Genomic DNA, 24183 nt, shown 5'->3' on the forward strand with positions numbered 1-24183 from the left:
GGCGGGAGCCCCCATGTGGCGCCCCGGGCGCGGGGCAGGGGCGGCGGAGTGAGCGGCAGCGCGCGGGGCAGCGACAGGAGCGGGGCGAGCCGCTGGCGGGACTAACTCATGAAGAACAAGGGAGCGAAGCCGAAGCCGAAGAGGAAGGGAGCCGCGGGCGCCTTCGGCTGTGACCTGACGGAGCACCTGGAGAGCTCGGGGCAGGACGGTAATCGCCTCCTCAGCCCCTCGGGGGGGGGGCGGACCGGGGCTGCGGGGGCATGTGGGATCCCCGGGCACGGGAGTCTCGCTGCTGCCTGACCTCCTGCAGGGTGGGGCCAGCCGGGCAGGGGAGGCTGGCTGTGTCGGGGGAGAAGGGGCTGATCCTGCTTTCCAAGGGCTCCAGGTTGGCAAGCCAGCCTCACACCTAGAGTCTGCTCCGTCCAGGCACCGAAGCCCCCGAATTGCCACTGAAGTCCATGGGTCAGTGCTTAATTTGTGCCAGGGCTGAGGCCCCCACCCCTTGGCAGGCACCTCTAGACTTGGCACCTTATAGCCCTGGCACCTCTGGACTTGCCACATCAGCTGTGACTGTAAAAATTTTTTTGCTTGGAACCGGGTGCCTAATTGTTTGAGCCTGGGCAACTCTTTCATTCCAGATGAAGCATGGGGGGAGAGGGCACTCAGCACCCACAGGACAGGGTCTGTAGAGAGGAACCCGGAATGCTCCTCAGCTGCCCCTTCCTATGTCCAATAAGGCTCCCGTCTCCTCTTTCTGTTGTAGTGCCAGGTAAGGGACGTTGGATCTGGGCAAGGCGAAGGATGAGGGAGGGACGTGTGTGGGGGGCATTAGGGGGGCAGCTGAGATAATCTAACCACATCTTCGCTTGTTCTCTCTCTCTCCTCGCCTCCTTTCCTTCGGGGCTTTCAGATGAGCATATTGTGGGTCAGACTGGGGGTGGCTGCAGTAAAGTCAGAGGGCTTTGGTTTTGAAATGACTGGTTTGGGATGAGGAAAGGAAAAGAGCTGATTTCTTAAAAGAGGGACAGGATGATGGAAGAAGCAGCCAAGACCTCAACAGATAGAGCAGGGGTTCTCAAACTGGGGGTCATGACCCCTCTGGGGGTCGTGAGGTTATTACATGGGGGGGGGGTCACGAACTGTCAGCTTCCACCCCAAACTCCGCGTTTCCTCCAGCTTTTATAATGGTGTTAAATATATAAAAAAGTGTTTTTAATGTATAAGGGGAATCACCCTCAGGAGCTTGCTGTGTGAAAGAGTTCACCAATACAAAAGTCTGAGAACCTCTGAGAGAGAGTCTCTGCTTCCGAGTAGATGGGGAAAGAACAAGTATGTGTCTGCTCCAAGTCCTCCATCTAAGTTAACATAATGTTCCAGTTACTGAGTTACTTTCCCCAGATTCGGACTACTCTGAGTGACAGAGCTCTTGCAGCAACGTCAGCTACATGGAGGGTGGGCCTTAAATTGAGTCTTTCACTGTATGATGATGAGGACGCTTAATGATGTGCTGTAGGGAACAAGGCTGCCTTGGCAGAGAGGTAGACTAGATTATGTAGCAAGTCTTTTTCATCACGCAGGAAAGATGTGCTCTATATGTGTGTGTGCTATTCATATACATGTGCATGTTACATATGTGCATCTCTCTGGTTACTGTAAATGACAGTTTACAATGCAAATGAGCAGTAATATTAAGTACTTACAATATCTTCCACGTGTACAGTGCCTTAATCCCCAATGATCCAAACAGCAAGCAAATATAGCACATTTTAAAACAAATAATTTTGCAAACATAACACATTGATACATGAATTATGTGTGCCAATGAATTCCGTCCATCACCACAGCAGTCACCTCTGGTGAGGAGCTGTTTACAGCAGCTCATAGCAACACTGCATAACAGTTTAGGATAGGAAAGAACAAGCATATCCACTGAAAACTGCTGAGGCAATTTAGAGGCAAAGAACAGCATTATCCCAGGTGAAATTAGGCGAGGGCAGCTGGACTAAAAAGCAAGCATTTATTACAAAATATACAGTGGGTTGTTTTTTTATGACAATGAGGGTGAGGCCCTTGTCTTAGGTGTCATTTGTAGGATGGTTCACAATTCAACCTACTTACATGGTCTGTCTTGAAAAGCAATGTGAGAAAATGTGATATTCCTTTCCCTTATATGATACTGTGTTATTTGCTGAGTAGCATGTCACATTGCCCAGTGCTGTATGATCCAGAAAAGAAAGACCCAACTGTTATATATTCATTTAGAAGGATATGAGTTAGATCATAGAGTAGAAGTGAAATCAGGGGGTTAGGGGAGGATGGAAGAGACATGAGGGCACTCATTCCTCTATTAGCAGGATCAATACTCATGAAATAAAATCTATCAGAGTGACTGTGAGGGCAATGAGGTGGCCAAATGTCACCGATGGGTTTACAAGCCTGCAGCTGTCCTCTATTTGGAACTATGAGATGAAATTTGAAGGGCTGCAACGACATGGAAGATAATTGTCAGTGGGACAATTTAACTAATCAAAAATTAGCTGGCTGCAGGAACCAGCCAGTATCCTTGCAGGCAGAGGCTTTGTAGAGGTAATAGGAGATAACTTTCTCTCCTGTGCAAGCATGATCCTAGAGGGTGTGAGTAAGTTTTTTGGGGGAGTGATGCTGGCTCTAGCTATTGCCTATTCAGAAGCAATATGGGACTGAGGTACTGGTTCAAAGCACCTGGTAGTCATGACATGGGGATAGCGCACTTTGACTGATGTCCAGAAAAGACTTTCTAATGTGGAACTTTGTGAAAGCAGAGTTTCAAATGCACTCAGAAGGATTAATTGGAACAGCAGGCAAGGGTGTAGAAGGGACTGGAGCTGACTCAAAGTGGTTCTACTTCACACAGAGTGGCTTTTTCCCAGCTTGCAAAGCTGCCTTGTGCAGTGATTCCACAAGCTCTCATAAACCAATGAGTGTTAGACCAGCTCTGTGCTTGGGAGGGAGATCTCTAAGGAACATCTGGGTGCTGCAGGATGTAGAGCTGGCAATTCTTTATGGTTTTCTTCCCTTTGGGTCAGTACATAATCATTAATTCAGCAAGTTCTTCAGGGGTGCTGTGCTCATAGACTTTAAGGCTAGAAGGGACCATCGTGATCAGGTAGTCTGACCTCCTGCATATCGCAGGCCACAGCACTTTACCAACCCCCCCCTATAATAGACCCCTAACCTCTGTCTGAGTTACTAAAGTCCTCAAATCATGGGGTGCCCTTTTCAGAGGAAAGATAAAACTGAGCTCTTGAATTCTTGTGGTCAATTCATTTACGAGCCAGTGATGTTTTTTATAAGGGCTTTAGTCCTGATGTCCTTACCAAATTCCCGTGGAGAGAATTCTATTCTGCTTAAGGTATTAACTTTTCTCCTTCTATATTTTTTGTCCTTAACTGTTAAACAGCTACTACATTCCACCCCAGAGATGGCTATATTTTAATAGTGGATGAGAAGATGCTTCTGTATGCCTTACCTACTATACTTAAGGCAGTTTTTCTCAAACTGGGGTCGCCGCTTGTATAGGGAAAGCCCTTAGTGGGCCGGATTGTTTACCTGCCCCATCCGCAGGTCCGGCCGATCGCGGCTCCGAATGGCCGCGGTTCGCCGCTGCAGGCCAATGGGAGCTGCTGGAAGCGGCGGCCAATAAGTCCCTTGGCCCACGCCGCTTCCAGCAGCTCCCATTGACCTGGAGCAGCGAACCGCGGCCAGTGGGAGCTGCAATCGGCCAGACCTGCGGATGGGGCAGGTAAACAAACTGGCCCGACCCGCCAGGGGCTTTCCCTACACAAGTGGTGCCCCTAGTTTGAGAAACACTGACCTATCGCTTAATTAACAATTGCTTATAAAGTACTTTACATTCATAGGATGAAAGTTGGTGTAAATGTACAAAGTATTGTTATTAGAGGCCGAGACTCAAAATATGTTAGCAGGTACAATGGATGGCTCAGGGCATTGATAATGGGATACAGAGCGTTTGTCTTCTAGGATGATTCTTCAAGTCCAGCATGGGTCAGCAACGATTGAAAGTTGTTGCTATCTGATGGCTGGTTAGTTGGTTATGTGCAGGGATGAAAGCAACTTAAAGGACTTGCCAGTATGCAGGGCAGCTGAGATCCTGGGCAAGGTTGGGGGAGAGGCTCTGGGCCCCTGGAAGGGGCAGGGTCTTGAGCAGAATGGGTGGGGCTGGGGCTAGACTCTCCCAGCCAGCCCTTCAGCGCTGTCCAGCCCATGCCACCCAGGGCTCTGGCGGTGATTTAAAGGGCCCGGGGCTCTGGCTGCTGCTGGGAGCCACGAGCCCTTTTAAATTGCTGGGCCCTGGGACAGCTGCCCCTTTTTGCCTCCCCCGTTGCCCTCTTTCCCCCCCCNTCAGCAGCCCTGCTGGTACAGTGCTTAGAAAGCACTGCTGCGGCAGCGCTTGAATGTTGGCTGTGTACCAGCAGCCACTTTCTTACCGGTACACTGTATCAGCCCGTACCGGCTTACTTTCACCTCTGCTTGTGTGAAATGTATTTGCTGGGTCTCACTCCAGTTCCTGTCATCACCGCAATTTGTCCTCGCTGACTTCCTTGACAGTCTCAACTGAGTGGGCAGGGAGTCTGAACTCCCTTTTTACCCTTAGAGGTGATCCCTCTGGGGCAGAAATGAAGCATGTTGGTTGAATGGATGGTGGCAGAGGGCACTGTACCTTTTGTGGGGCTAGATCAGTACTGCCAGTCCCAAGCATTCAATAATCATGAGTCAGCCCCTCCAAATCATGAGATTGGTTTAAAAATCATGAGATTTTTCTAAAATAACAAATATGTTTTTTTTTCTTTGCCTTCTGGTTTCTGAGCCTTTGGGGTGCACTTGGCTCATGTTGTCCAGTTTTTCTCTGCAACTGGGAGAGCCAGAAACTTTGTCTCTCAAAAACTAAACAGAAAAGCTTCAAATAACCCCCTTGTTCCAAGGCTGGAGAAACTGCTCTGTGTCCCAGCTTGTCCCCTTTGCAGTAGAGTTAATTCTACCACTGCTGTACCCTTCTGTGGTTTGTTGCACATCTGTTTCCTGCATGATGCTGTCTGACTGGGATGCAGTGACCTCAGATTTTCCCCATACTACCCCCCCCCCTTTGCAGTTCCCTCAATAGCTGAAGTATTCATCAGTAGCACCCAGAGCTCTTTAAATTCCTTTGTTTGATTTCAGTTATTGGTTTTGTTCTCTGGCTGAAAAAGTGGGTCTGCTTTGTTAATGGCCTTTGAAACAAACGACCCTCTTGTGCTCAGCGGTTGAGGCTCCTTCTTTCCATAAGCAGAGGATTCTGAGTGGCTGTGAAGCGGGGCCTGCTAGCAGTGCCCTCTGGAGAGGAAAAAGGGGTCAGTGTTCTGTGACTGCTGCCAATGTAACATTCTGCTCATCCTCCTGCAAGCCCTGGAATAGTATTGACTGTGGGGAGACAGCTATGGATTTTTATAGTGGGGGTGCTGGGCCTGGGCTAGAGTGGGCAGGGCTTGCCCCAGTGGAGGCTGAATCAGAGCAGGGTTGGAGGAAGGCAGTCCCTGTGCCCTGGACACACTATGACATGATGCTGTTTGTAGCTCCTCCTCATCACTGTGACACAGCCCCCAGGTGGGACTTGATCACATTGTTAATCTCTAAACCTTCTCTCAGGCCTGGGGGGTATTTAGTCAGTTCATCCAGCCAGCCATATTTACCCAGGCTAACTCCTGAAAGCCATATTCACATTTGACTCGGGCATAAATTCCACTGAGAATTTTGTCTGCGTTAGAACTTCTGGATTTGCCCATTAATTAATAGGAAAACTTGGTAGCAGGTTGCAAGATTGTTTGCATTATGGGAAATATCAACCCTCACTGCTAACTTCTCATAAGGTAGATGCAGCCAGTCCTATGCCTCAGCCATTGTGGTAAGATTCAACAACAGGGCAGCTTGTATAGAAACTAGGACTTGTTGAGAACAGTTATTGCTCACCTGGCAGCTGACGGATCAGGAGGCAACTCTCCTACACTCCAGAGGAGCCCTGTGACGTTTGCACACGGGAAGAGAAACCAGGCACAGTACTCCTACTCTCTCTGGGTTGGATTAAGACATAGGCATTTTTTATATGCCTAGTGCCCAGCTGACGGAGTCAGGTGATTATGTCAGAATCGCATATTTCATTTTATTTCAAGTAAATCTCCAGCCCTCCTGGTTACATAGAAGAGCTTGAAAATGTGATCCAAGTGTGAGCACTTCAGCAGCATCTTCCTGAGCCTGCAGACAGCCTCAGACACACAATAGGGTTTTGGAAAGCACACACAACCAGGACCTGTCTTCTTGATGACCCTCAAAAAAGATTTAAAATGACACAAAGACAGGACTTCTTGTTCTATTGTGTGGGAATATTTGGCTGGAGCAAGAAGAAGAAAATGACCTTGAATGTGTATGGATTGACATCCTAACAGATAAAGCTCAAGATGTGATATTATTTGGTGTCTGCTACAGACCACCAGATCACACTAGAATATGTAATGAGGCTTTCATCCTGTTATCTATAATATGATGGTGGGGGGGGGGCGGGAACTGTATATGATTATGGGGAACTTCAGTTTGAGTAACATATGCTGGACGTCTCACATTGCCAGTACTAAAACATCCTTGGAATTTTTAAACTTTATAGATGACAATTTCCTAACTCAAAATATGTTGCAGTCAACATGGGAGAATTCTATATTACTTTTTGTCCTAACAGATAAAGAGGAACTGATAACACAACTAAGAATTAATGGCCTTGATCACATTAATAATGTGCAAGCAGAATAAAGTCCAGACCAGTACTATATAAACTTGGTGCTTTAATAGGGCCAATTTCACAAAGCTGAAAACAATGATGAGCCAAGTCAGCTTGGAGGAAGATTTTAAACAGAAAAGTGTGAATGATAATTGGGAATCATTTAAGAGGACTTTACTAGGTGCCCCAAAAGTCACAATCCCACAGTTGAGGAATAAGGCCATGCTGGTTAAAAAACTGAATTGATTTAGAGGGGAAGTGAAGGCATGTATAAAAAAATTAAAAATGGTATATAACACATGGAAGAAAGGGCAAGTTGGTAGTAATGAATATACATCAGAAGTTAGGAATTGTAGAAAATTGATGAGGGCAGTAAAGGGACATAAGGAGAAATCTATGACCAACAAAGTTAAGGACAACCAGAAGGAGTTTTTAAAATATAATAGGAGCAAAAAGAATCCTGAGAATGATATTGCTTCATTACTAGATGGAAAAGGTAGAATTATCAATAATAATGCAGAAAATGAAGAGATGTTCAATAAATATTTCTGTTCTGTATTTGTGGAGAAAACAGATGACGTAGTCTCATCATATGGTTATGAAAACACTCTTTCCATTCCACTATCATCTCTGGAGGATGTTAAACAGAAGCTGCTAAAATTAGGTGTTTTTAAAACAGTAGGTCCAGATAGCTTGCATGTAAGAATTTTAAAAGAGCTGGCTGAGGAGCTTGCTGGACTGTTAATGTTGATTTTCAATAAGTCTTGGAGCACTGGACAGTGCTTCCAGAAGACTGGAAAAAAGCAAATGTGCCAGTTTTTAAAACAGGCAAATGGGCTAACCCGGGTAATTACAGGCCTGTTGGTCTGCCATTGATACTGGGCAGGGTAATGGAGCAGCTGTATAGGACTTGATTAATAAAGAATTAAAGAGTAATGTAATTAATGCCAATCAACATGGGGTTATGGAAAATTATCCTGTCAAACTAACTTCATATCTTTTTTATGAGCTTATAAGATTAGTTGATAAAGGTAATAGTGTTGATGTAATATATTAAGACTTCTGTAAGAGACTTAGGGCTGGTCTACGTGTGAATGACGTAGCTGAAGCCGACATACTTAGATCGACTTACTGTGGTGTCTTCACCGCAGTAAGTCAACTGCTGCCGCTTCCCTGTCAACTCTGCCTGCACCTCTCTCCAAGCTGGAGTACAGGAGCCGATGGGAGAGCGCCCAGGGGTCAATTTATCGTGTCTAGACTAGATGCGATAAATCGACTGCAACTGCTTGCTCACTGCCCACCAATCCAGTGGGTAGTGAAGACATACCCTTAAGTTGGTACCACATGACATTTTGATTAAAAATCTAGAATGATATGAAGTTCACATTCACACATTAAATGGATTCAAAGCTGGATAATTTATAGGCCTCAAAATTTAATTGTAAATAGGAAATCATCACCATGTAGGTCTGTTTCCAGTGGGGACCTGCAGGGATTAGTTCTTGGTGCTACATTATTTAACATAAAATCATCACTGATAAAGTTTGCAGATGATACAATGATTGGAGGGAGTGGTAAATAATGAAGAGAACAGGTCACTGGTTGAGAGCGATCTGGGTCACTTGGTAAACTGGGTGCAAGCAAACAATATGCAATTTGGTATGGTTAAACATAAATGTGTGCATTTTGGAGCAAAGAAGTTGGCCATATTATAGGATAGTGACTCTATCCTGGGAAGCAGTGATTCTGAAGAGGATTTGGGGGTGATGGTGGAAAATCAACTGCTGGCCCTAGCTGAGCAATGTGATGCTATGATGAAAAGAGCTAATGAGAACTTGTGATGCATAAACAGGAGACTCTCTAGTGGGAGTAGAGGTTATTTTAGTAGTAGAGAAGTTTGTATTTGGCACTAGTGTGACTGCTGCTGGAATACTATGTCTAGTTCTGGTGCCCACAATTTTCACAGGATTCAGAGAAGAGCCACAAGAATGATTAAAAGATTAGAAAACCTGCCTTATAGTTATAGACTCAAGGAACTCAATCTATTTAGTTTAACGAAAAGCTGGTTAAAGAATGATTTAATTACAGACTGAGCGTATCTACCTGGAGAACAAATATTCAATCATGGGCTCTTCAATCTAGCAGAGAAAGGTATAACACGGTCCAGTGGCTGGAACGTGAAGCTACACAAATTCAGACTGGAAATAAGGTGTACGTTTTTGACAGTGAGGGTAATTGGCCATTGGAACAATTTACCAGGATTATGGTGGATTCTCCATCACTAACAATTTTAAAATCAAGATTGGATGTTTTTTTTAGAGATCTGCTCTAGGAATTATTTTGGGGTAGTTCTGTGACCTACGTTATACAGGAGGTCAGACTAGATGATGACAATGGTCCCTTCTGGCCTTCGAGTCTGTGAATGTAAGAACTCACCCAGGCATGCAAAGGATACAAGCAAGGGATGAGGATGCGTATCCCACCAGGACATGGGAGTGGAAATGGCTCCAAAATGCCATTCCCTACTTCCTCACCCCACCGACACCCATCCTTAATATCCATCACCCTGCCCTTTCCAATACCCAGTTCCTCAATATGGATCTTCTTCCCAGTCTCCCAGTACACATCACCTGCTCTCACAGTACCCTTTACTCCTGTTCCCATTACTCATCCTTCATTGCTCTCCCCAATCCCGACCATACAACCCTAAAAATCTCTCCCCAATGCCTATAATTAATCTACCAATATAAATCCTCCTCCAATAATGGTGTCTCCAGTACCCATCCTACAGTATCTACCATCTTTCCATTTCCAGTCTCCATCACCTCCAGTAGCCTCTCTGCCAAAACTAATAACACTGTTCTAACATTCCTCTCTCAGCACCCATCTCTTCACACTCACTGTTCCTATAGAAGAAGCATTAGGATGACTGCATTGAGTGAGCATTAAAACGGGGCTCATTTAGTGTTAGGGCCCTAATAAAAAAAATTACTGCAATTTTGGACCCTAATAGCTCTCCCAAAGCATTGCAGTAGCACTGTTGTGAATTGTAATGTTTCAGAGCATTACTATAGGAGAGATCAATATTTTTTTAAGGAGGTAAAGTAATAAATACTTTGCACAGAAGAAAGAAAACACAGAGCACTATCCAGTTCTCTGTTCACTGACTTCTGATCTTGGGACAGTATCTTGTCACCAGATCAGCCATCACAACCATGTGCTAGGGAAACAGAGTTTTATGCCATTTATATTGCAATCATACTGCTGCCCTTGCTCTGATGAGCACGGAGACCTACCTTGCAGGCAGCATGTGATTTGCTCTAAGGAGATGCTCCAGTTGGAACCAAGTTTGAAACCTGCTGTGCAGATGTGAAGCCGGCTTCTCCAGGCCACGTGGCCTTGCAGCCTCACGCATAAGCGTGCTCAAGCATATGTTTGCATGTCTGTGTGCTGTGTTATCATGCATGGTTGTGTGTGCATGAATGCATGCACATGTGTAGCCATGCACAGGTATATGTGCATTTGTTTGTGTGGTATATTTTAATGCATTGCTTTGCGTGTGCAAATGTATTTATATGCTCATGTGTTTCTGTGCACAGGGACATATGTGAGTGTTTCTGTGCACAGGGACATATGGGGGGACGGATAGCTCAGTGATTTGCACATTGACCTGCTAAACCCAGGATTGTGAGTTCAATCCTTGAGGGGGCCATTTAGGTTTCTGGGGCAAAAATCTGTCTGGGGATTGGTTCTGCTTTGAGCAAGGGGGATTGGACTAACTGACCTCCTAACATCACTTCCAACCCTGATATTCTATGATGATTATATACAGTAGACACCTAGGTCTGTGTAAGTTAGTTTGTGTTTGTATGTTCATAAAGATGCATTGGGGTCTGGATCTGCAAAAGCGGCAGAGTTCTGTGGCACCTTATAGACCAGGGGTCCCCAACGCGGTGCCCACAGGCACCTAAATCTGCCTGCGTCCTGGCTGGCGGAGCATCCGCTGAAATGCTGCCAAATTTTTGTGATGTTTCGGCGGCGACGCCAAGTGGCATCATCGAGAGGCGTCGCCGTCGAAACACCGCAGAAATTTGGTGGCATTTCGGCGGATGCTCCGCCGCTGTCACGGTCCTTCGTCTGGCGCCCACCAGACGAAAAGGTTGAGGACCACTGTTATAGACTAACAAACGTATTGGAACATGAGCATCCGACGAAGTGGGTATTCACCCACGAAAGCTCATGCTCCAATACATTTGTTAGTCTGTAAGATGCTACAGAACTCTTTGCTCCTTTTTAAGTATGTTTGTCTGAAAATGAAAATGTGGGTACGTGGGTATGTGTTTGCCTTTATGAGTGTACACTCGCAGGCCTATATTTGTGTGTAAGAATGCATGCACAAACCCTCAATTTTGTGAAAAGTGCTGAAGAATCATTAATGTCCATGCAGAAGACATAAGAGGGTGCTTCTTAAGGTCCCATTGAAAAGACTCAATGCACATCCACTGCAGAAGGATGAAAGGCTAGATTCACCCTTCTGTGGTTTGACTGTGCAATGCCAAGGAGTTCAGCCTTGAAGTTTAGACTTTTAAGTCTTCTCCTTAGCTGGGTACCAGCTGGGGAACATTAAAATGCATGTTACCAGTATACTGAAGCAAGTAATTTCACTATACTATGTGGAACATGTTGCAGGCTGTTGACTTGTGGTGTGTATTGGTTTATGTGTACGGTTTCTCCTCAGATCTGTGTATCCATGGTCTTGTGGTGAGCAGAGACTGCGGGCTCTGAGAACTGGAGTCACTTTCAAGATGCTGTGATTTGACTCTCACACCCCGTCTAGACTACGCGCCGTATCGGCGTGTTAAAATCGATTGCTTGGGGATCGATATATCGCGTCTGATCTGGACGGGATATATCGATCCCAGAGCGCGCTTAGATCGATTCCGGAACTCCACCAAAACAACGGAGTTCCGGAATTGACATGGCGAGCTACGCACATCGATCCTGCGCGATGAAGACGGGTAAGTAAATCGATTTTAGCTATTCGATTTCAGCTACGCTATTCTCGTAGCTGAAATTGCGTATCTAAAATCGATTTTCGCGCGTAGTGTAGACATGGCCTCTGAGGAATGGATTAGTAAATTGAACCCCTCCCAGTGAGTGTGAGACCAAAATGCAAACGGGACATTTTTCAAAGACAGTTGCTGCATAGGGAGTCAAAGGTTGAATGTATGAACTATGGGGGCACATACTCATATATGGAGGGAGAAGAGGGATGGTATCATGGAGCACCTGGATCTGCACAGGTGATGGGGTGCTTCTGTAGATTCCTACATAGATGTGTGTAGCCACAATGGACAGTGTGTGCGAATATGTAATAATTCCGAGGTTGCTTTCTCTATACCCACTTTCACTAGCAGTGCGTCGTATTTCGGGTCCCAGACATCAGCACTGTGAAAGGAATAAGAAGGCAAATCTGAGCTGGGTGTTAACATTGGAAACAATGGGAGCAGAAGCTATCTGTTTGCTGTTGTTACTTTGCTGTCCTTCCTTGTTCTGAAAGTTGTTTGTATTACTTCCTCAGTCTGTTTGTTGGTTTCTGGGAGCTGGGTTTTCATATCCCTGCAGCTTGGTGTAACAGCAGTTGAAGATTTGTGTTGCAAGCACAGCTCCTCCTGCTTTGTATCTATTATTTCCCTAGCTAACTCCTGCGTGAATCACATATTCTGGGTCCAGGCTGCATCCTGCTTTTCATTTACCTCATCAACCACTGCATGAGACACACATGTTGTTTGCATGCCTCACTCTTCTTTGATCCTGTATTTCCCTTGCAAGCAGCATGAATCACATGTTCTGCCTGCTTAATCTGAACTAGATTTTACAGAAGAGACATTCTGAATTAGCATACATTTTCTCTTTATTGGTAACAGCAGATTTTATCTAGACTTGGTCACAAACTGCTGCGGGCTGCAGTATGCAGGATTTCGTAGCTCTAAAGGCACAGGAGATATCCTTACTGGGTGAGATGCTAACATGATATGAAGGCAACAGCTGAAGTTGGCAGGGGCAGCTCTAGGCATTTTGCCTCCCCAAGCATGGCAGGCAGGAAGATTTGGTGGCATGCCTGCAGGAGGTCTGTCGAAGCTGCGGGACCAGCGGACCCTCCGCAGGCAGGCTGCCAAAGGCAGCCTGCCTGCCACCCTCGTGACGACCAGCAGAGTGCCCCCTGTGGCATGCTGCCCCAGGCACGCGCTTGGCGTGCTAGTGCCTGGAGCCGCCCCTGGAAGTAGAGATACTTCAGAGCTCTTATCCAGATTTGATTTTTTCCAAATTTCAGGAGCTTCTGTTTTTGGAACTAAATTTTGGGTCAGGCCTATCTCTAGGCTGGAGCTCTCATGATTCAGACACAGTACCAGAAAGGTTAATCTGTAACTATGGCCTTATGTATAATTCTACAGCCACCATATTTGCTGCAGAGTATACACTGTGCCATGGATTTCTGCTTCAGTATCTAAGTTCTCATTAAAAAAAATTGTAGTCCTGTTAATCATAGAATCATGGGATCATAGGACTGGAAGTGACCTTGAGAGGTCATCTAGTCCATTCCCCTGCACTCATGGCAGGACTAAGTATTCTCTAGACCATCGCGGACAGCTGTTTGGAGATTTTTAAGAGCAGGTTAGACAATGTTGGAGATTCCATAATCTCCTTGGGCAATTTATTACAGTATTTAGCCACCCTGACAATTAGAAAACTTTTGCTAATGTCCAACCTAAAGCACCCTTGCTGCAATTTAAGCCCATTGCTTCTTGTCCTATCCTCAGAGGCTGAGGAGTACAATTTTTCTCCCTCCTCCTTGTAACACCTTTTAAGTACTTGAAAACTGTTATCATGTCCCCTTTCAGTCTTCTCTTCTCCAGATTAATTGTGAAATAAAACTTGAAACTATGAGCTGAGGGTGAGTGATGCAGTGATGTCTATTTGAGTCAGCAGCCATCCTGAAACAATACCTTTAACAGAATGAACTGCTTGATTCATCTTATTTGAGATGTTGACTCTGAAGCCTAAAGACAATAACATAAATGTAAACATTTATGATCACTGCTGATCATTTGGGAGACACATCCTGCTAACCTATCTGTCCTATAATCCCAAACAGCTTCCCAGGCCTTCCCAATGCCAAAAGCCCCAATTGCCCTCAATTCTGCTGCCAAAACCTTCAGCTTCTCTCTTGACAACTTCTGCTGTCCAGTTATACATTGTCAACACAAAAATCTACAGCAGTCAAAGACTGACATGGACAGAGGACACTGTAGCACAAATTGAAATTAGTGTCAAATTAAATAATACAGAGGTTACTGTAATGATTGCAGAGGGGAGTCAGGCACCCATGTCTCATAATAGTAATTGGGTGAGAGGGAAAAAATAAAATCATATTTGGAGAGAACACCCTTGACTTTGGTAGGAGTCCAACCTCTTTCCTCCGCCCATCATCAACAACTAATGCTGTGTGCCTCAGTATCATAGCAGAAGTTCCAAACAGTGCCCCAATTCAGGCATACATATAGGCAGGTTGGAGACACTAACAGAAGTAGCTTAGTGTTTAGTATTACAAAATGAACATGTGAGACAATTCCTATCATAAATTGGCCTCAAGTTTGCTTGAAACTCAGACCAGGTTTGCAAACCTAGGGTCGGACTTTGAGTCTGTAACTAAGCAAGAAAGCAGGGGAATTTGGTATTTGGTTAGTGATAGCTTCAGACCACACTAGTGCTGAGAGTCTTCTAAGGTGCTGTGGTTAGATCCTCTGTGTCGTAGCTAGTTCTGCAGTCCCATTGCTGCTGAGCTTGAACAACAAACAAAGAGATGCTTTATTAACACACAGATGCGTGAGACCTATTATGAAATCTCTGCAGGATCTTTGCCTAAATAAGAGCATACAAATAAAATTCTGGGGCAGCAATGCATGGTGCCTGCAATGGCGTCTCTCCCCCGATAATTCTTGGTCTGCACACACTGTTGTAAAGCGATCCCATGTGTATCAGCACCTGACACATGCCCAGATTCTTTCACAGAGGCTTTGTTGCATGCCCCTCCCTGGAGTGGGGAACAGGCAAGAGGATGGGGAATGCATGTCTTGCTGCCAGATTCTCAGCTGCCTGTTGCTACTCTTGGAATTCTACTCTAGCAGCTGAGCAGGGTTGCAGCCATTCATCTTCTACTACTGTTCCTTCCATGTTTAGAGCCTGACTAACTGAGTGCCTTCAGAGATGCTAATATCCCACATGCTCCCCAAGCCCAGGAGCAGCTCAAAGACTTATCATTTGGAACAGGAGGCTATGTCTGTTTCTACAAATACAGAACCGTTTTAAAAAAAATCAAACAAACCTACATCTTAGGCCTTACTTTACATTCTCCCAATTATAGCTGGGTTGGGACATGGCTTGTTGCGTTGTGTGTCTCTGAAACTGGGTTAAAAACCTGGATGGTCGAAGTGGACAGAGGATAGTCATGTTGTAATTGGGTCCTTTGATTTGTTTCTAATTTTAGTAAAGGCAGGCAACCAAACTTTAGTAAAGCCCCAACCAAACTCTCAGTTCCAATCCTTATTTAAAAATTACCACCGTGATTGCCGCAAACACAGCAGTATCTGTACTGTATAGTGTTTGGGATTGATATTGTAGTACTTTTATTTTATTTTTTTTTTAAATAAGGTCATCTTCAAAACCTAAGCTGAGATCCAGATCAGAATTGAGTAAATGGCTCCTTTCTTTATAATAAGCTAAATCAAAACCACTGATTTGAGCGCCCCTAAAACTTAGATTGTGGATGTTTGAAAATCTGGATCCAAATTGTGATGTTTGAGCCTATCTGTATTTCAGAACAGTAATGTTTCACATGTGCTGTCCCTGGCAGTGTGTGCTATTCAGTAGCTTGTTGTTGGCTTACACCAAGAGAGGCTGGCAGAGCAAGTGTGTTAAACAAGATGTTGGAGACTCTGAGAGTCTCATGTGAGGCCTGCACTGATTTCCTTTTTGAACCTCCTCGTTAGTGGATTGCTTTGCTTATAGTAAGGATGGTTAAACCTTAGAAGTTTCAGTGTTTTGATCAGGGAGGATGATCCTTCTTTCTGGTTGGGTATCCAAACCTCTTGGATCTGTGTTGTAGTTTGAACGAAATAAACAAGCAATCAGCACTATCAAATTGGTTTCTTTGGACAAGCTTAAATCACAGATGTTAACAGCTTTGAACCATATTACACTTCTTTTGCCTCCCTTCCTCTCTCCTATACTGTTTTCCTCTAGTGCTCTTAAGCAGGTATTTTATCTTCTCCCTCCTGTGTTCAGTTAGCTTTAACTACACCTTCCTTCCCATCTGGGCTAAAGAGCAAATGAAAACAGGCTCTCTCATGATACTACTTGTACCTCCTGCTTCTGATCAGGCCAGAAATACAGAACACCACCCATGTATATTTTAGTACTTTTCCTTTCAATCCCAGCTGGAACCCAGAAGTACAACAGGGCAGAGGAATGAAACAAAAATGTTAAACCAAATGGTTTGGAACCTCAGAAAAGGTTTGGGGTTTGGTTTGAGGCAAAGGTTTGAGATTGTGGGGGGGGGGAAAAGGATTCTTACTTTATCTGAACTGGTTCACTTATCCATCCCTAGTTGTTTCTGTTTCCATTTCAATAACTTCATTGGCGTGACAAGATACGCGCATGTTGCCAAAGTCAATACATTAAGTGCCTGTGCCCAGGGCGGGCTTAACAGTAATAACGGGAGAGCTGTGTTTGATATATGATATCTGTTATTGTTCCTTTCTGACTTGGTAGTGGCAGCCTGCCAGTATTGTGGCTTTGAGCTTTGCCGTGCGAGGCATGAGAGGTCTGAGCAGTGAAGTTTAGATGCTGCCGATGGTTTGGATCTGGGTTCCGGTTTAGGCTTGCAGGAACAGTAGTGAGGGGGGAAGCTCTGATCCAGTCCAGTCACTAGAACTTGGTCTAACACTTCATTCTGGGGCAGTGTCCAGATCAACAGTGAAGAGAGATTTCCAGTGGAGACCCAATTTCTGGCATTGTTAATGAACCTGCTTCAAAGGGAGAGGAGGAAGCATCTAATCAGCTCAGAGAAGGGTGACGAGTTCCAATTAGCCCACAACTGTATCCTTGTTAAATACCCATCTGTCATTCTGCTGCACTAGTTAAGAAGATTAAGTGGATGTAGAATTCTAAACATGGCAGACCTAAAGCTACAGCCTTAAACTTTGCTTGAAGCACTTTCATATACACTAGGCAGGATTGGAGTCTTCCAAGGAAATGTATTGCAGGAAGTGGTGTTGATGATTCAATATATAGATGATAGCCTTCCTTCTCAGACAGCACAGTGAATGCACCAGCATGGTGAGAGGGGGTACTGCCCTTTGTAAAACAAAGGGCACCTGACTGCTTGAGCTCCATAAAAAATGTTGTTTTTCTTTTTTCCCCCAGGATAGAGAAGTTTGTGGTGATTATCTGGTCAGATTATCATTTGCAGATGTACTTTCTGCATCCCTCAATTCCCTTTCTGCAGTTTCAGTTGGATCCATGATTTGTCTTCACTTCCTGTCCTGACCTGTTGTGTAATGTTGCTGTACCCTGTGAAACAGCTGCCGCATCCCAGCCTAGAAAGGAAATAATAATGGTTCCCTGCGTCTGATTTTAGTGCATCATTTATTATAAAGGTTAAATCTTTGTAAGGTGGTGGAATGATTTAGCAGAAGAAAATACAGTGGCAGTCAGCCAGCCAGCAGGGGCTCCTCCTTAAGGGAAGAAAATTAAGTGAGCATAGATAAGCAAAGAGAAAACTACTCCCCGTTTGGGATTCAGCTCGGAATTATGACCCTGAGTGTGGCACTCAGCCTCCCCAAAGGCACCCTGTCCCCTTGTCCTCCCTGGGTTATAACCCGTCTGCTAAACACCTGTGGCAGAGATGGGGAAAACTGAGAATAACCCATTGTTCATGGGGTTCTTACCCTCTTCCAGAACCTCACTGTAGAACATTAAAAAGGATGCCACTCACTCACAACCTAGGGCAGACAAATAGTGTCCTTGATGCCCTGCAGGGTGCTTTTAGAAAGTCTCTTTCACTACATTGTGCCTCTGTTTCCACACCTGTTAAATGAGGCTGATAATCTTTGGCTGTTCCTCGATGCAAGGATGATGTGTGCCAAGGGGGTTCATTGGTGGGATTTTAAGTGTCTGAGGAGCCCAATTCTTGCCCTGCAGGTTTTCCCACAGAACTGACAGGTGTAATCTTGGAGGAAATATAGTTGTTGGCTGGACTGTTGTACCCTTTCTTTCCTCCCTTGTCGCTTCTCTGTCTCATGAATATGTCTGTTCTCCTCAAAGTGAGCTGTGGCTTGGTGTATGGGTGGGACTACTGTGTTCTGTTCTGCACTGAGTCCTCCCAGTTTGCTGGGTTGATGCCTCCGGTTTTAAGGTGTACTTTCAGTACGTCTTTGAAGCGCTTCTGCTGCCCTCCATGAGCCCTGCTTCCCTGACTTAACTGAAAGAAGAGTACTTGCTTTTGGTGTCAAGTGTCAGGCATACGTACACAGTGGCCAGCCCAGCAGAGTTGGTGTTTCATGACCTGCACTTCTATACTGCTGATATTGGCTGCAGAGAGAACCCTGATGTGAGTGCATCACTTTTCATAGCTGAGTCTGAGAATCCTCCTGAGGCAGCACTGCTGGAACCACTCCAGCCACTTGAGATGTCGTCTGTAGGTTACCCATGTCTCACACCCATAGAGAAGGATGGGGATAACAACTGCCTTGTAAACCAAGATCTTGGTGCCTGTTTGCAGATCCCCATCACTGAAGACTCATTTAAGTAGTCTTCCAAAGGATGTTCTGGCACAGCAGATCCTGTATTCAATTTCTGTCCACATTTTCCAGGGGCTCTCCAGTGATGGTGATTTGTGGAGTACAAAGAGTAGTTTGTGTGGATGAGGGCTGGTAGACTACCTTGGTTTTCCCGATGTTGAGAGAGAGACCCAGGCTGTGATAGGCATCTGCAAAAAGATTTAGGGTACTTTGCAGGTTGGTCTCTGTGTGTGCAAGAATGACTCAGTTATCTGCATACTGAAGAACCAGTGATGTCAATTCTCATGATCTTAGATTTTGTTTGGAGATGTCAGAAATTAAGGCGTTGACCATCAATGATAGTACTGGCTTACAGTCCCTCACAGAAAGGGGCATGTGGAGCTTGCAAAACTTAATTTGTTCCTGTTCATTAAGCGCTTTGAGATTCTCGCAGGTGAGGGTGATGGAGAAGGCAAAGGGTTATTTATCTCATACTGCAACCCCCAGAAATCAAGTGGCAAGCGCCGCAGCACATGCTGCAGGATTCCAGGCTGCTTTGGGCCTTACTTGGGAGTTCAGAACCCTTGCTTTCACGTGGGAACAAGGCTGTGGAAGAATCCCACGCCCAAACCCAAGGAAGGCTGTGTGTAACATGCAGGACTCAGATATTAAACATTAAGAAGGGGGCTCCTTCTCTTCTCCTCCCCTCCCCCAGTGTCATTAAGCATCCTGCTTACATATAAACCTTCTGTTTATTATCTGGGAAGGGAAGGGGTAAGGGCTATCTCTGACTGACTGACTCCCTCCTTCCACTGGCAGTTTGCATGTTAATTAGCTCATCTGTACCAGACAAGCTTGCAGCCCTACAGAGATGTGATTCAGTGACTGAACAATGTCCAATTATCCCAGCTCAGGGAGCGAGAGGCAGGCTGCTGGCACGTGGACGTCACAACCCCAGCCAGATGGCTCCTTGAACTTACTTGGCTAGGGCCAGTAACACTGCTTGGGGAATTTGAGACGTGTCAGCAGTTTCAGTCAATCCCTTTTCCGAGCTACCAGCAACATAGTTGTCTGAAATATTAGAAATGACTTCGCTCCCACCACCAACCCATTGAGGAATGCACAGAATGGAAGAAGCCACTGATTACTTGAATGCTTAGCGGCATAAAAATTCATATGTGAAATGAGTCTTTGGAATCTCAAGTTGTTTTCTTTTTCTGTGGGCAGTTTAACAGATATAGTCCAGTAATAACAACACTTTAGCTTCCTGAAGGACCTTTAATCTGAAAATACTTCATCCATTTATCAGTCTATTGATCTATCTAAAATACAGAAACAATCTGTATAGGCCTATAAATAGGACACTGCAGTAGGTTCAGGATTCTACTCCAGGGTTGTGTTGACTTACTGTGTGACTTGGAGGAAGTCACTTCTCTGCTCTGTGCCTCAGTTTTCCCATTTGAAAAATGGGAGTAATGATACTGACCCATCTTTCTAAAGATCTGTGGGTGAAAGTGCTCTGTGTGTACTCATTATTATTGTTACACAGTTTGAGGGGTCTTGGATCCCATGAATTACTTCACCCATGACTGAAATGCAGTCACCTTAGGGAACATAGGAACTGTCTTTCTGGATCAGACCTGTGGTCCATCTGGTCCCAGTATCTTCTCTCTGACAATGGCCAACACCAACTGCTCCAGAGGGAGGTGCCAGGAATGCCACAGTGGATAGTTATGGGATAATATACCTAGAAGGGAAGTGCCTTCCTCCCTGCAGTGGTAGTGGTTAGCTTAAGGCCTGAAGGACGAGTTTTTATATCTTGAAGAGAACATGGCAGCTCTTTAATAAGTACCCAGCAACACAGCTCAACACCTTAGGACAGGAAATTAAAAAAAAATAATGTCTAAATGAAAGAGCAAAAGGGATAAACCTGAACAGGGATTTGGCCAGGGCTCTAGCTTTAACCCTTCTACTCTAGCAAAGAGTGCTAGGAGAGCTTTAGAGAGCAGAACCTCCATTTTATAGCCATTCTAAAAGACAGCAGCTTCAGAAGCCTACCCTTTCTTGAGCTCATGCTTGGATATTGGTGCTATTAACTCATAGCAAAGACTGCCACCACCATCTAGGTTTATCCTGAAGATCTCCTATCCAAGTTACTGGCCATGTGCAGCCCTAATTAATTTGTCGCAGCTGATATCACAGCCAGTGGAGCAGCTGGCTAAAGAAATGGCTGAAAGGGGCAGTGTGTGAATGAGAGATGAAAAAAATCCCGTGATGGAGCAGAATGGCAAAAATGAAAGAGAGGTGAAGGTGGCAGAGAGAAACTGTATGAAGAATCTGCAAGGCAAACGATGCTGAGTGAGAGCGGATGGCCGTGGGGAAGGCATGAAGGGAGAACTGAAGAGTGACATGCAGTAATAGAAGAGAAAGAACTATTCTGCCATAGGCAGAAGAATAAGAGTAGGTGCAGAGCTTTCTGAATAGGACTTAAAGTCATGGCAGATTTAGTGCTAGGGATAGAGCCAATGGAAAGACTCTCCTGTTTAGGTAGGTACAAGACAATTACACTGCCAGCGGATGTAGTGCTCAGGAGAGGCAACAGAAAGAGAGAGAGAATTTAGACTAGAAGTGCAAAGAATTCTTTTTATTATCCTAATCCCCTATTTCCAGACACTGAAAAACATTGACCTTTGTGATGAAATTGCTCCTGGTTGTTTTCAGTCCAAGAAACAAATCTGGTTTTGGAAAGTTTGAGAAAATGCCATTCATCTGTTTTCTGTGTGACTGGAACATGAGCAATCAAGCTTTTCACCAGTTAAAGAAATTTGCCCACTCTTCTTTTAGTGCTTGGATAATTTTAAAAAAACCAAAACACCAAGCTTCATTCTCAGAACAATGTAAATTTGATGTGTCCATGGAGTATTCCATGATCACCAGGTGTTGTGCTTCACTTGAAGAAATTTGACTTTGAAGTAAAGTCATAGACATTTAAAAATTGCCTTCTGAGAGTGCATCAGCTTCCTTGATTCTGGAAGCATGCGTCATGGTGTAATGATCTGAAAGTGCTCAGATTTCATAGTGTCCTAGAAATGAGAGGGATAATTGATTTACCATGCAGCAAGCCATCAAAATATAAGGAAGTTTGATTAAACGTGAGCTCAACACCCTTTTCCTGCAACAACCCTCCTTATGTTGCAACTTGTGGTTTCTGCTGCATAATTAGCATCTTAAAGTCAGTGGCACAACAAACTCTACGTGCAGGACAAGGCATTTGGGGATCTATCTAGAAGACTCACAAAGGAAACAGGGCCCAGAAAACAAGCCTTTGGCATTGGTATGTTGAGAACCCCAGTGTTGTAGGCTACTTGGAGATTTTCTTCTCTTCTTCATGCCCTTTTCTTTCTTGTTCTCTACTCCCTCCTTTCTTGTTCCTTCCCTTGTTCCTCTTCATTCCCAGCAGCTACCCAGGTTTTCCTCCTCCCAAATTACTGGGCAGATGGGTTCTTCATCAGGGAGAGATTTAGTAGCACTACTGGAAATGGTATAACAATGGGGCTTTAATCAGGGCACTTGCAGCGGACACTATTGGCCAGGGGATTCTCAGAATTCAAAATGTAGAACAGTTGATTCTTTCAGAGACTGCTGGGGAATGAGCACAGATCTTTTCCCCCTGGGGCATTTTCATGCCGCAGCAGTTTCTGTGAAATAGAACTCAGCTGGGAACACATTGCCTGTAGTGACCCCAGGTACCAGCATGCCCATGTGAGAGCCTCTTTATTTAGGGCCTGAACTGGGTTACCCTCTTCATGTCAGCTGTGAACAGCCCTGTCCTGGGAAGTGTTTAGGAAAGTGGCCAACCTGTCTCTTAAAGAAAACCTGCAGTGGGTAATAAAATAGTTTCCAATCCTTTGATCCAATGCAGCCAAGTGACTAATAATTATCTCCTTTAATTTTTGTATATAGAAAAAGCATCTAAATATGACATATCAAAGCAGGAAGCAGCCCTGTGGTCAACCTGGTCACATGAATCAAGTTGGGAAGGTAAGAGCAAAGGAAGAGAGACAAACACCAGCAGGAGATTCCAAGAGGACTTTTTAGTTCTGTTTTTTTTTCTTTTTGTTTAGTGTGCACATCCATATAGCACTAATATTTCTTACCAAAAAGGAACTGTGGGAATCTCCTGCTGTTCCCTATCTCTCCGACTGCAGCCCTGAACCTTCCTGTCTTGATACATTCCATCAGTCTGTGTTTCCTGATGAATTTGGCAAACTCCCGGGGTTACACAGATGCCCAATTCATCTCAAAGGAGATTTTGAAACATATTCAACTGTTTTTAAATACAGCTTTGTAATTTCCTTGTTTTAACTTTCTGACTGACTGAATTTTTCTGAAGTCCTCTAAGGCAATAATGAAAATCAATGCTGCTTTCCTTCGCAGGATTTTTCTGTTGCTGCTTCCAAGTTTCAATGCAGGTGCAGAGGGGTTTGTGGGTGCCTGTTGCCCTCAGGTTATTAGGATCATGGCTGTACTGTTCCCTGAGTTCTTATGTTCCAATCCTCCATTTTAAAGCCATCTCTAAAGATTCCCCCCATGCTATTGTATGACAGGGGAGTTAGGTCGCACAAGCTCTACTAAAATGGCCAATCAAAATGTACGAAACTTCCATAACAAAGTCTGAAAGTAGGGGAAACCTGTAGGTTTTGTTATGAACTAAAACGGGGGCTTGGTTTGCAAACCCCTTTGGCCAAATCTAGAGCATTTTTGAGGCAAACTTTGGTGGCATTTTGGGTTTAAGCTGGGCCATATGAGTAGAAACCAGGTGAAACTTGGGAATCTTGGTGAGTTTTGCTGTCAGTTTGTGGTTTTGTGAAGAAAAAACTGAAAATAAAAGGTTCCTGTGACCTAAAACCGCTATGTCTCACCCAGTCACAGTGGCTGCCTGAATATATTTGTCCTGTGGAACAGTATAATCATTTCATCATGGCTTGACACTGCATCATGATATTGCAGCAACTGGATTGCCACAGTATGACACTGCATCATATACTTTATTGTAATATTTGAGTCTCCATGGTGTCATGCTGACATTGTGCATCACAGATGTTTCAGGATGTGAATATTTGACATCCTCTCCTTGCTGTGTGAAGCCTTGAAACTGGAAATAAATACAGAACTGTTTAAATGTTCTGTAAACCAGGCTCAGACCAATGATACTGGAACTGGCCTGCTAATGTCAGAAAAGCTGGTGAATCTGTGCTTCGCCCCATCTATAATATAAAAGACACAGGTACAATAATAATCTAGAGGCGAGTGACAAAGATGATCAAAGGGATGGAATGCAAGCCATATCAGCAAAGGCTGAAGGAAATGGATATGTTTAGTTTGGAAAAGAGGAGATTAAGGGGGGGCATGTGATAGCAGTCTTCAAATACTTGAAAGGCTGACATAAAAAAGATGGAGAAAAATTGTTCTCCCTTTCCACAGAGAGCAGGAACAAGAGGCAATGGGTTCAAACCACAGCAGAGCAGATTTAGGAAGTTT

The 24183-nt window shown here is 44.7% G+C and overlaps 1 protein-coding gene across 1 annotated transcript in view; it reads left to right on the forward strand.

The window, feature by feature from the left end:
- The first annotated feature begins 86 nt into the window (after positions 1-86).
- The window catches only part of ARHGAP31 (Rho GTPase activating protein 31), a 97717-nt gene continuing 73620 nt past the window's right edge, over positions 87-24183 (forward strand). The window contains exon 1 of the mRNA XM_032775980.2: positions 87-208. Within this exon, the coding sequence (XP_032631871.1) occupies positions 109-208 (100 nt within the window). The 5' untranslated portion in view covers positions 87-108. The remainder of the gene's footprint in view (positions 209-24183) is intronic.

The sequence above is a fragment of the Chelonoidis abingdonii genome, chromosome 1 (assembly GCF_003597395.2).
Source record: "Chelonoidis abingdonii isolate Lonesome George chromosome 1, CheloAbing_2.0, whole genome shotgun sequence".
In the NCBI taxonomy this organism is placed as follows: domain Eukaryota; kingdom Metazoa; phylum Chordata; order Testudines; family Testudinidae; genus Chelonoidis; species Chelonoidis abingdonii.